Below are 13,850 nucleotides of genomic sequence, written 5' to 3' on the forward strand. Positions count from 1 at the left end.
TGGCAGGGGTCGGTGCCGGGCGGGGCGAGCAGGGAGCCGCTCCGCCGGGAGGGAGCACACGGGTCGGAGACGTCCCTGCCAGCGCTGAAGAGCGGAGAGAGTTTGGAGGGAGCGGTGACCGCAACCGTAACTCTTTCTGTTGTAGGCAATGGGTACATGGATGGGAAGGAGCTACAAAACTTCATCCAGGAGCTGCAGCAGGCGCGGAAGAAGGCAGGCTTGGTAGGTTAATGTTTTGCCCCACTTTTCCGCCTTCTCCGGGAAAGAAGAGTTTTCCTGAGTGCCCCGGTTCCTTCTGTTCTCTGTTGCCGCCACACGGTTCATGCACTTGCCTCACCAGGCAAAGGGAAGTAGCTCAGTTAGAAATCAGCAGGTTGCAAATGAAATAAATCGTCTGCTTTGCAAAGGTGAAGCCAGGGTCCACCTCCCTGGAGACCAGGTCCCGCTCACGTCTTGCCAGGCTACGAGCTGATACTTCTGACAGTGCTTAAAAAGAAAAGTCGAGAAATGCATGGACGCTATCCTGTTGTAATGGATGGGACCTTATCCCATTGCAATTAATCTTAACTGATCCAGATATGTACTGATACTAAAAAGAAAAAAAAACCCCAAAAACATCACTTCAAGCTAGTTTGACTCTTATTTCAATTTCATACCTAATGGGCAGTATGGGCTGAAATGCATTTCTGCCCCTTGGTGGTCAGTAAATAGATCTGCAGATGACTGCTAACCACTTTTTGCCCTTCACCAGTGTTATACACCAGGAGTATGAGTACCAAATCCTGGTAGTTTAAATTGTTCAGAGGAACAGCAAAGTTTTTGACAATATTGTCAAAACAATTATGTGTATGAGTTATTAAAGCACTAACTATAAATTTCCTCCAAACTATACCCATGTGGGGAAAAAACAGAGAGACAAAGAAAGAAAGGAAGGAAAAAAGAAAGAAATAAATTAAAGATTCCATGTCAAGATTTGAATTAAAATAGAAGTGAACCTTTTTAACAAATAAATTGCCTTTAAAATAATCGGTTTCTAAAACAGGCCACTTAGCATCAGACTCAAATATATAACCTAATTAAGTCTATTTAAATCAGTCTATGCTAAAAGACTTCTGAAGTAACAGAAAATAAAATTATAATTTAACTGGATGGCATGTGCGCATGGGGGGAAATAGATTACTACTTCATATAAGAATACCTCCAAATTGAGCAATAGCTTTTCAATAATTAGTTCTGCTTTAAAAGTTGCTGCATAATTTAGAAGTCAGTGAAAAAAATTAATATGTATCTTAATTTATTTTGTGGAACATTGTATCTTCTTATTAATTGTATGAGTGTAAACTTCATGCATCTGAAAATCTGTCTCCCAGCAATGCCTCTAATGTTACTGCAGTCTTGGTACCAGTTAATTCTTCTCATAGCTGTTGATGTAGGCACTCATTTTCATGAGTGTAAGTAAGTTTAAACTAAAATTAAAAACCCAATCAACAACAACAACAAAAAAAAACAATCAGAAAATTGGGAAAGGAATGTGGTTTTTAGAGGGAAAAAGTCTATTTTTTTTTTTTTTTTACAGAAAAGATTAAACACAACCTTTCAAGTATTGCAACAGATCAAATCTCTCATATATTGAAGTGCAGGAAACTTAAGTATGTCCATTAGAAAGAAGATATTAAAGGCTGTGTGTATTTAGTATGAATGGCATTCTTAGTAGAAATGCTGATATATTATTCAGTAGTTAAAAAATTAATTAGAAGCTCAAGGAAAGAAATATTTATCATTTTAAGATCAGATTCTTTTCTCTCTCAAAGCAAGTGTGCATCTCTTCTTAAAAACAGAGCCTGCTCAAAGTAACACAGAAAAGCCTTGCAGAATTATTCTTACCTGCTACAAATTTCATAATTTATGTTTTTTTTTAAAATAACCTCTGCCTGTATCTCACACTATATTTTAAAAATGCTCAGGTGTTTAAGTAAGTTTTCCTTTCCCATTTCTCTGATTCAAACCTGTCTTTGGAGTGTTCTGCTGAAAAGAGCAATCTACAGTGGCAACATCAAATTCAGTACTTGATCCATTGGCTCAGCCTTTGGTAATGTTACCTTCATCCCTGAAGTCTTTTTCTGAAGTATGGATGTATGTCATCTTAGGTTTCAAATCTAAGCTGATTCTTGGATTTGAAGGCTCATTTGCCAAACAAGCATCTCATTAGTTCGTGTCTTGTCTCACGGGATACTAATTCAGTACCTTTGAATTTCTATTCTTTTGCTAGAAGGGACACATTGAGAAACTAGTGTAGGTTATATGTCATTTCCTCGGCTGTCCTTCTTTTAACACCCCAAAGCTTCTTTGTCATCATTAACTTCTGCATTTCAGGTCACTCTCCTGCTCACTATTTTTGAAATATTCAATTATGCATTCTTCATAGCTGGATGTTACATCAGTCATGCCATATGCATTGAAGAATCACATTGATTCTGTCATCGAATAGGATGGTTTAACATTTCCCAATATTCTTCCCAACTACAGAACTGTTCTAATTATGTTCTAATTCTAATCCTTTTATTAACCCACTCAGTAAGCCCATACTTTCACAGCTGCTTTCTCTCAGATGGAGCAGTAGCACGCAGCCTGATTCATGCCAGCCCCAAAGGGTGGATGTGTACTTGGAGGTTTTAGGGCTTGGGCTTTTCTTCGGTAACACTATGTCTTTTTGCTTCATGCATTATGGTAGATAGTGAATTGATCTGATATACTTTCAGACATGTTGAAAGAACTGCCTCTTTTTTAAAGGTAAAAGCTATATAAGTATATAAGCATAGCTTCCATTTATTGTGCCCCACATTTATGCAATACCTTCTCTATTTAGGTATGCCAATTGCCAAAAGAAACTGTGGAGTACAAGTGACTAACTCAGAGGTTGATAAAGGGTCAATAGGTGGATCTCGGCCAAGCTATTCCACATCTGTTTCTCACTTTCTCTGCGTATATAGATAATGACAATATTTCTCCACAGAAATACGTGATTTAATAGATGTTTATGAATACAGTCATGTAAGTGTTTCTGTAGTGCCATCTATGCTTACATTTTCAAATCGTATCAAAAAAGCTACTTTTTTCTACAGCTCCACTTGGTTGGATAAGTGTCTCAAGTTTTAAAAAGGGAGACAGAGGTGTGAAGGGCTAGTTTCTTAATTTTAAACATTGAGCACTGCATCTGTTTCAAGTTTAGGACAAGACTTGGTTAAATTTAGGCAAGTTTTTTTGACTGAAAACATTTATTTGAATAACATAACTCGAATAACTCATCAAGCAGCTCAAGAGCAGGTGAAGTGAACAACAACAACAACAAAAAACCTTTTTGAATAACATACTAGAGGACAAGCATGCTGTTTTGTTTAACCTGTGATTGGCTGTGCCTCCTTCAATGTCTGGACACTGTCTGATACTGCGGAGCTGCTACTAGAAAGATTAGTAAAATATTTAACCAGGACTAATTAAAATCCAGGTGTCTAAATTCTCTGTTCTATCTGCTAAGCAAACTTATCCCCACTTTGGGATCATTAGATGAAAGGTGACATTGAAGTGCATTGTATTAATAACCACATCTCTAATTAAAGCCATGGCAAATTACTAACCTGCCATAGATGACTTTGACAGAAATAGGATACTAGGCCATGATTGTATCAGCTACAAGGGACTGACATTTTAGTTAGCTTCGGTAGTTGAAATTTGGGACAAACTACAATGGACTTTGTATAGCTGAGATTTCCTGTGTCTCCAGTGAGAGAATCACTTAGGTTCTATATAACCAGATCTGTAGCAACTAAACTTTTAATTTACAGAGACTGCTTGTATCTTCATCTATGACTATAGAATTGTCCATTATTTTAATATAACTGTAGTCCTGATTCTTGCTGCATTGTTTTACTAGCTCACACCTAAAAGAAATACAAAGAAAGTTAAAAGTTTAATCAGTATTGAAGGTTGATGGCAGCTCATATCAAAGCAAGGCAAGTCAAGTTGAAGTATGAAAGCAAATATTTAGATATTCACCCCAAGGCTGGCACCTTTGCTGTAGCCTAGAGTGAGGAGTCTTTAGAGAACAGATGTATAGCAGGGACCATAATTTATATGAAGAACGATTATGCTGGCTTTACTCTGTCGGATTTAAGGTACTGTTCAAAGTTTTCTCCCTCCTAAATCTGCTTCTCTACATTTCAGCAGTGACATTTTGACTCTGTTATTATGATAACCAACTACTAAACATTGAAAAATATGATCTCATGATGAGTTCTTTTAGGGCTAAAATAGCATCCATTGTTCAGGAAAAATCAACTCAAAGACGTAGAAAGGCTATTTTGGTGTTCAGATGTATTATGCTGAAATGTTCCTTATTTTTAAAGATTTTGCACTGTCTTCAAGTTACTAATTTAACAACGAAAACTGAGAAAATTGACTAATAATTGCCTATGAACTTCACTGCCATCCTCTTAAACAAAGGAGCTGTTATACACATCTTCCAACACATCTGTCTTTATAATTTTTTTCATTCTGTAAACTAAAATAGGAGTTCTAAGTATTTAGATGCCAATCATTCACACTGACTATAATGTAATTCCTTAGGAAGTAAAATTTATCACAATGACATTATTCATGAGAAAAAAATACTCAATTCTATTTAAACTTGAGGAATCTAGCTGCAGTAAGTGTGAGTACTTCATTAAATGTAGTATATTATTTGGCAACTAATAGAATATTCAAGTAAGCTTACATATGTTTTTCTGTATCTTAAAGTAATGATTCTCTCATTGTAACTTCGTAGGATTTAACACCCGAAATGAAAGCTTTTGTGGACCAATATGGGAAGACTACTGATGGAAAAATAGGAATAGTTGAGGTAAGACGGTTATTTTATAAAAAAAGACTGACATGTTTACTTGTAGAAAATACATTGAGCACAGAACAATGTGAGCGTAATATGTAAATATTTTGGATTTTTAGTTACACAGAAAATTTATTCCTCTGTCTTAAGATCTTTAGTATTTTTTTCACTAATTAAATTTTTTCATTAACAAAAAGTAAGGTATTCCTCACCTCTTTCCAGACATTTCACTACACTTCATTTAACTTTGCATGCTTTATTCAGTACAAATAAGCATCAACAGCAATTTAGTTTTCCTGCAAAGCATATAAGAGCTCTGTTTTAGAAATTTGAATTGTGAAAGGTAACGTTTTATTTCTACCTATGATTTTGAACTAATGCTCTGTCACCACTCTTATAGTGGGGATAACACACAAGTGAACGCAATTGGGCAATCACTGTATGTAGTCGATTCTAAAAAAATACAAATATGGTAAAAGAGCATGTTAATCATGTTAAATTTAAACAAAATGTTAATAGTAGTTGTGATCCAGCTTGTGAAAAATCAGGATTTCTTATGAATTCCTTTTTTGAACTTTAACAGAATTTCAGGCAGAAAATTCCCCTATTCCTTACTACCACTTTCTAAAGAGGGCAAAGATAACCAACCCCTCCTACACATACAGCTGCTCAAAGATTGTATAATCTAGACAACTTGCTAGGAAAGGGGGAACTACTGTGTTTTCTCTCACTTTCACTGTTCAGTGCTGCAAGTCAAAAAGGAGGGTTCGCTGGGTTACAGCTTGAGAAGTCACTTTTTCAAGCCTAAATCTACGACTCATTTATGTCACTCTGAGTGCAGTGAGACTGCGGGTTTATTATTAAATGCTATTATATATTTTTTCTGATAATAAGAACTCTGACCTAGAGAGCTAATTAAGAAAAAGCTGGAAACAAGCCAGGTCTGCAAAATTTCTACAGTGACCAACTTTGGGTCAGTAGCTAATTTTAAAATAGAGGACTGAATAGAATCAATAGAAAGTATCACTGCTGATATAATAGATCATTTCAGGGTATCATCTTTTCTCCTCTGTCATGTGTCTGAATTACATATACTTGTTTAAATGCATATGTAATTATCACTAAACTACCACGGAAATATGAACAGTTTGTTTCACTTGCAGCTATAACCGATTTTAAAAAATGCATCTTTTGACAATACTTAGCATTGATCAAATAGTTCTGCATCTAAAAAGAACTAGTATTTATTTGGACTAACGAATTGTTTGAGTTTGGACTAACAAATGTTTATTCATTTGGTATTGAAGAATCCTATTTAATTTAGTATTTTTCAATATGTGTAATAGTAAGCATTGCATGCAAGAAGAATGTGTAGACAGTGCCTGAAAAAGACTGTGTTTCTTCGCTTAGGAAAGATAACTGGAAGTTTTACCTTTCAAATCCTATTTCTGATTCTGCTATTGACTTAATGGGTAAAGGTGAACAAATCCGATAGGGCCTGATATGGTGCAGTGCTCACCACCCCCGGTGAAGTGTCAAGCATGCTCAGCATCCACGGAAGCCATTGTATAGTGACAGTACTCAGTTCAGTGACTGAAGGGACTTTCTCCCTTAATATAGCAGTTTCCTAACCCAATAGCTATATTTTATTTCACTTACATCAGCATGAAGCTTGATTTGGAAAGTGCTGATGGAACTCAACACAAATGTGTTGTACGTGCAGAGCAGTATGATATTAAAGTTGGTATTTGGACTTGATTCTCCTTCCTTATAAATAAAAATGTCCAGTAATTCCAGATTGCTCTCATTTACATAGTACATCAAATAGTTTTTTTCTGAAAAAGTGTATGAATATTGTTTAAAAAGAAATTATGTAAACCCATTCAGATTCCCAGCCATCATAATGAATACCCCAGCATCTGACGGAAAATGTCCTAGCAAATAACGAGTTTTCAGGAAAGGCCTGCTGACTGAGATAAAGAGGAGGCCTGGGTGGCTTCACAGAGGAAGGAGTGGATTTTCAGCTCAGATTAAGTGTCGATTCTGTCTTTGCAAGCACGCTGCAGTTAGTTCACTAGCTTTTATCCAGTGCCCTCCAGCTAAAGGCAGGGTCTGACCTGTCCACTTGCTTGTCTTGTGTAAGGGATCTTTCTTTCATCTTTTGTACTCATTCAGGCCAACGCTTTCACTAAAATGTGGATGTGAAACCCAAGGTTTTGAAACTCAGGACTGTGGTAATTCCACATTCAAATTATTTGAAGCATACTGCTGCCATAAAAATAAGTACTTGTTAGCCTAAAATATTATTTGTACTCCCATTCTCTATTATAGGACTATAAAAAGCAAATTCACTGTATTAGGTGAAAGGAATTTTAAATAGCATTACATATCAACAGAATTTACTTAGAGAATGATTTTTAGAAAATAGTTCTGATATTGTTTTAAGTAATGAGAGTATTTTTTCTGCTAGGTAACCTATAAAGACGTACCTCAGCCTGCAGCTGAGCAGAGAGGAGTCAAGGCAGTCTCAGACTTTGTGGTTGTTCTCTATTGCTCACGATGCAGAAATAGCTGACATTCTTCATAAAAGCAGCAGAGCTCACAGAAACGCTCACTAAGCTGCTATTGCTGCCATACACGAACTTGTAGTGATCTGCACTCTTATTCAAAAACACTCACGGAGTTCCCTTACGCTTATCCTCACAAAGAAGTCGTCATTAGAAATAGCACCAATTTTCCATCTTCCCTCTCTGTAGTGGTATAACTGAGACTGGGAAGTTGAGCCAGTTTCCACACGCTCTCCTCATCCCTTAGTAATGCAGAGTTTTCCATAAAAAAGCATGTTAATGCTATTTGATACACGAGCTTGCAGAACTGGACCTCCCTTTAGCTATATTGTTTCTATTACAAAAACATGAAAGACTTCTTTCTTGGCAGAAGCCTGAGCTAATGCTGGATATTGAGCTACTACATCTTTGTAATGTAAAATCCTGTGCTTTCCCAAGACTTACAAAGGATGAGAGGTATAGCTTAAAATAAGGTAATTTTCTTCCAGAGGTAATATATTCTGTACCTCAAATACAGTTTGGTAGTGCTAGTAAGCTGTTAATGATTCTTTGGAAAGTTACTATTTTACGTTTATCCTTGCCCCTTGTACTATTTTACAGTGCCCTTGCAAAATTCACTAGAGTTAGCTATAGAGGTCCCATGAATGACATCTTATTTATAATTTCCACACATGTAAACCCTACCTCATTGACATAATCAGTCCCTTCCCCCAAACTCTGCTTATTATTATAATCAGTTCTTCCATCCAACGTTTGTTGAGTAGGAATGTTGATTTACTCTAAAAATCAAAGCTCCTCCTGCCATGGGAGAAATGAAGAAATTTTTCCATAAATCAGTACTAAGTTACACACATTTAGTAATTGCATACATATGAACATGTACTTACCCACACGTGTATATGCTATTTATAATGGAGTAGGTTTCAAAAGCTGCTGACAAACATACGTTGTTTAAGTTGATTGGGTTTGGTGTTCAGCCATTTAGCAAAAGCACTCAGAACACTCTGATGGGCCTGACAGTCTGTCATCAGCTGCTCCATTTCTGTAAGGAGTGTGCTCTGATGTGTCTTTTCAGTTGTACCAACACTTAAAGAATATAACTGATTCCTTGCACGGATAATTTTAGAGAGACGAGGAATCTGTCTCCATACCCTTGTTGTGCCTGTAGGGTGAGAGAGAGAGCTGAACTCATCTACGGTGCTGCTGGAACCCAATAAAAAAGCTTGAGCAATTAGGCAATAGCACTGAAATAGACAGAACGAGGGATTTGAGGATGTGAAATGAATGCAGAAAAACAAAAATTTGAATCAAAATCTTAAGATGGGGCTCCAGGAAGTCTGCAGATGTCATTTTTCATAAAAGAATGCAGCTAAGAAATCTGTCTTTCTCCATTTTCTCCTCCTAGTAAGCACAGCTGGTCTATTCTTCAAGTAAAAAGTTTTCTTTAATCAAAACACATTTCATACATTTTGAGGACAGAAAAAAATATTGGGCTTTTGTTAAAAACAAATCATGATTTTACATTAAATTATGCATCATACTCTCCATCTTCTACATTTGTCACTTGCCAAAATTGAGTTATAGTAAATGAACATTTTCAATAATCAGTACAATAATGTCTGATTTTAAAAAAGCCTTTTGTAGACCAGAGGCATTGGAAGAACCGCCCCTGATTTTAGAGGGCTAAAAGCCCTTTTGATTTCTTTTGGGTATTTATAGCTCTTCTTGAACACAACTCTGTGCCTGACAAATGATCACCGGTTGCCATCCCCTTACCCTCCCCACTTTCTTTTTTTCTCCTGGCTTTTCCATATATTTTTCTGTTTGCCTTACACATGTGTTCTTCATGTCAGTGTTCCTCTCTCCTCTTCCTCAGTATCTGTGAGTAGTCCATTTTCTTCACTTTCTTAATTCATGGTCCTTCACACTTATCCTCTAAACATCCTTGTGTTATGCTTTCCCTTCCTGCCGATTCCAAGGTTTTCACCACAGACCCTAACTCTGCATGGGTGAATTTTTTCCCCCTCTTTCCCCAGCTACCCGTTTGGTAAAGTGCTGTCTCACTCCCTTCTCTCAGACCTCAGTTCTGTTTGACCTTGATGAATATGGCAAAGCTGCAAGCCAGAAGCTTTTCAGAGGCATCTTCGAAACATTTCAGCGAACAGGATGAAGCTTCCTATGGGGCCATAATAGGGCAGTATAAGTGCAAAGAATTTCATACTCTTTTAAAAAGTTTCATGCTCTTTTACAGGCTCAGCTGGCCTAATGAAGAATCAAAATTTAATCTTTCTAAAATTCTGTTATAGCTTGCTCAGATATTACCGACAGAAGAGAATTTCCTGTTGTTCTTCAGGTGCCAGCAGCTAAAGTCAAGTGAAGACTTCATGCAGGTACAGTATGAAAAGTTGCCTTTTGTAAAATCATCCAAGACCCGCTTGCTATAAATATATCATTAAAGCATTCACATTCTGATTGCAGACATGGAGAAAATATGACAGCGACCACAGTGGCTTCATTGATTCTGAGGAACTTAAGGTAAACCAATACCTATGAGTATGCACGACATGAGAACAGGCGTTGGATTACAGCCTGTGCTGCTATCTGTTTCTTCAGATACCCACCCATGCATGTTTTTGCATTTCAAACATGACTGAAAAGCAATATGATTAGCTGATGTTTTTATCACGAGTAAATTATTTAAAGTGAAACACTAATCTGATCAATGTTTTTTAAAGCGTGTTTTAATTCAGATCAATGTTTGTCTCAAGTGACTCAAGGTAGCAGGTATTCTAGCTTAGAAGTAAGAAAGATTAAGAAAGCAAGATAGGCTTCTGAAAGCTATATTGTTCTTCATTTGGTATATTAAGGAGGAGGGCTGTTTTGTTGTTTTTCTTCCTAAGGGCATCACTACCATTAATCACTATGCTGCTGGACAGATCATGCTCTCTCAAGTATCATGTAACCCTACAGTTTCCACTGTAGTACTGTTAGGCTAACACAACCGGAATTGTGTTGCCCCTGCTGGGTTAACCTGGTGGGATTTTGGTATCAGCTTTAATATGCACAAATAGGAGCAAAATCAAGATTATTCCATTAGCCATCTCAGCCTTGCAGAGTTAACAAACCTTAAAACCAGAGTCATAAAACTAACAGAAATTTGTAGATGCTGAATCACAGTGTCACAGAATCACAGAGTGGTTGGCAGGGACCTCTAGAGGTCATCTGGTCCAACCCCCTGCTCAAGCAGGGCCACCTACAGCCAGTTGCCCAGGACCATGTCCAGATGGCTTCTGAATACCTCCAAGGATGAAGACTCTACAACCTTTCTGGGCAACCTGTGCCAGTGCTTAGTCACTCTCACAGTGAAAAAGTATTTCCTGATGTTCAGAGGGAACCTCCTGTGTTTCAGGTTGTGCCCATTGCCTCTGGTCCTGTTACTGGGCACCAGCCTGGCTCTGTCCTCTTTCCACCCTCTCTTGAAGTATTTATATATGTTGATGAGGTCCCCCCAAGCCTTCTCTTCTCCAGGCTGAACTGTCCCAGCTCTCTCAGCCCTTCCTCATAGGAGAGATGCTCATACACAGCAGACTCTAAGTAGAAACATGTCATTTTCCACAGTTCAATTGCACTTGATACATTACTTTAGCTTTAAATTCAGAGGAGTCAAAACAGTTCATAGCACGAGAAAGACCTAGTAGTGTTTATGTGTCTAATTTGGACTATTTTGCCTATATGTGGTATTCTAAAGAAGAACCACATAAGCTTTATTGTCTAAAGCACCAGGAGATCAAACCGTCTGAAATCCTTATAGCTCTTCTGTTCAGAAGAGGAATCCACATCAGACAATTCTCATCTTTTTTCCTTTTCCCTTCCTCTTTGAGTTCGGTATCTGTGTGACGTTTGCCGAGGATCCTACCTCAAGGTAACCCTCAGGCAGATGAGCCCATTCTTCTGCTGGCTGGTTGCAGCACATTGGTGTACCTGAAGTTGGTAGGATCAGGAAGAGGCCACGCATGTAGCACTTGAGAACTCTTCAGCTATTAGACAATGCCTTAAGGACTGTTGCTGGCTGCTGTAATTTAAAATAGACTTAAAAAGACAGGGCTGATTGAGGACCAGCTGAAGAATGAAGACATTTTAACTGGATTCCTAATGGTCCCATCTCTCTTGTGCTGCAAGTTTTTGTCCACCTCAGAGAAACAGGCCATTTTAACATGTTGAAAATAAGACATAAATCATAGAATCATTAAGGTTGGAAAAGACCTCTAAGATCATCGAGTCCAACCGTCAACCCAACACCATCATGCCCACTAAACCATGTCCCTAAGCACCTCATCTACACATCTTTTAAATACTTCCAGGGATGGGGACTCAGCCACTTCCCTGGGCAGCCTGGTCCAATGTTTAACCACTCTTTCAGTAAATAAATTTTTCCTCACATCCAAGCTAAACCTCCCCTGGCGCAACTTGAGGTCATTTCCTCTTGTCCTTTTTTATTTTTAGGTCAGTATTTCTTGACAAGCCCAAACTCTTAAAGTATTTACTATGTGAGGAGTACACCCACTTACAACTTTGTAAGAGAAATTTAAGCTGGAATTCAGGAAAACTTTCTAACAATAGCAACGGCAGTGGAATACATTGTCTAAAGGGGAGGCAGACTCTCCATCACTGCCTGTATTTAGGGAAGGTTTGGCAATAGCTCAGATCAGGCAGTAACTCAGGAAGTTTAGATATAGATGATCCTCTCTTGGGACATGGAGATGGACTGGACAGCCTTTCAATGCCCTTTCCAGTTCTATTTTCCATCAAAGCGCGCAAGATTAAACATGTCTTCGTAACGTCCATTTACAACATTTCAGTCATGTTCTTTGTATACAACCTACCAAGAAGGCCTTCCAGTATGGAGGGGGCCAGACTGGAAGAGCTATAGCGGGTATTAGTCATATGACTATTGACATGATTGCATTCAAGTTCAAGAATGTCATCTATGTACAAATAGATTTTCTTATGAGCTACCCCATTTTCTATCTTGCAATGTGGCCCAAAATTCCACAGTGTGGCACTCCAACTGATGACAGTAATGAGGTACTTCATTGAGCATTGACAGGCATACAGGCATCTCAGGTCTTGTAATGCCCTTGTTAAATTGATATCTTTCTTTTTTAATGTCACAGATCTAGTACAGAAATTTAAACCACTGAATGGGTGGAAACAATCTTATTTTTTAAAGTAAAAATGGCTGGTGTTTAAAGTCATGTGATACTATATCAAAATCTCATTCAAAAAAAATCCAATGAAACTGGCTGCACACATTTAAAATACGAGGTAAGAAGGAGCAACATAGCAACATTCGCTTCTAGCACCGGGTACTGCCATAGGCAGGAGAAATCTTGATTAATCATTGATCTTTTCTGTAAAATTGTGCCTATGTTGCAAGAAGTGATTAGGCATCCAAGTTTTCAAGGAGACTCAAGGTTAATTAGTTTAGTTTACTGATAGAGCTGATTAGGAAGCAGTGTACTTGAAAGCCAAACTATTTTTTCCAAATTCACAATACAACAAATGACATACAATGCAGAAAGTTTTATGAGTCACTTTTTCCAAATAAAACTGTGCAGTATACTTGAACTGATCAAAAGAAACTGTTATATTCTTAGCTGTTAATTACTACTTCTTTTCACACTTATTTGGAACTTCAGCAGTAAATACTAAAGTGGGAGTAAAATAGTATATCCCATTACTTTAATCTGAAGTTAGCAAATCAAGCATTTTATACTGTAGATAAAAATTCACCTATTACTCTTCTATTTATTTTAACAGAGCTTCTTGAAAGATTTATTACAGAAAGCAAATAAGCAAATTGAAGACTCAAAGCTAACAGAATACACAGAAATAATGGTAAGATTATTTACAGGCATATTTTATCAAGACTGGATTAATCCAAACTCTGTTTATCTTTAGCCACTGGAAGGCTCCGAATGACTTGGAGCCCCACCAGTCCTAATCAGGCTAACTATGTCATTGCAACAGAGAGACGACTGTGGCATCTAGCCCTGCAAGTACTTCTGCAGTTACAGAGCCTTGATGGGCAGTTTTCAGTGCTGCTTAAAAGAAAAAAAGCTCGGGAATTTTGGATCTTCTTGGTATTTATATAATACCAGACCAGACTATACTATTTTCCCCTGTTATGCTTCCCTGTGCTATTAGTTGTAAAACTGAAGTCTTCACAGTTCATAGGAGAAAAATTGTACCTGTCATAATTACATTATTATGTTTATATCAGATTAATTTGGGGTTACTTTCTATGTTTTGCCTTCTTACAGTGCTGTAGTGTCTGTCTCTTGTCTTAAAAGCCATCGCTGCATGGTGGCTTCTTATCAGATTTACAAACATCTCACTCT

The 13,850-nt window shown here is 37.5% G+C and overlaps 1 protein-coding gene across 1 annotated transcript in view; it reads left to right on the forward strand.

Annotated features, from left to right (window-relative positions):
- Positions 1–150: 150 nt before the first annotated feature.
- CALB1 (calbindin 1, 28kDa) overlaps positions 151–13,850 on the forward strand; it is a 17,668-nt gene continuing 3,968 nt past the window's right edge. The window contains exons 1-5 of the mRNA XM_009324431.1: positions 151–222; positions 4,823–4,897; positions 9,756–9,839; positions 9,928–9,984; positions 13,270–13,347. Coding sequence (XP_009322706.1) covers positions 157–222; positions 4,823–4,897; positions 9,756–9,839; positions 9,928–9,984; positions 13,270–13,347 — 360 coding nt within the window. The 5' untranslated portion in view covers positions 151–156. The remainder of the gene's footprint in view (positions 223–4,822; positions 4,898–9,755; positions 9,840–9,927; positions 9,985–13,269; positions 13,348–13,850) is intronic.

Source organism: Pygoscelis adeliae, unplaced genomic scaffold (assembly GCF_000699105.1).
Source record: "Pygoscelis adeliae isolate BGI_AS28 unplaced genomic scaffold, ASM69910v1 Scaffold145, whole genome shotgun sequence".
NCBI classification, from domain to species: Eukaryota; Metazoa; Chordata; class Aves; order Sphenisciformes; family Spheniscidae; genus Pygoscelis; species Pygoscelis adeliae.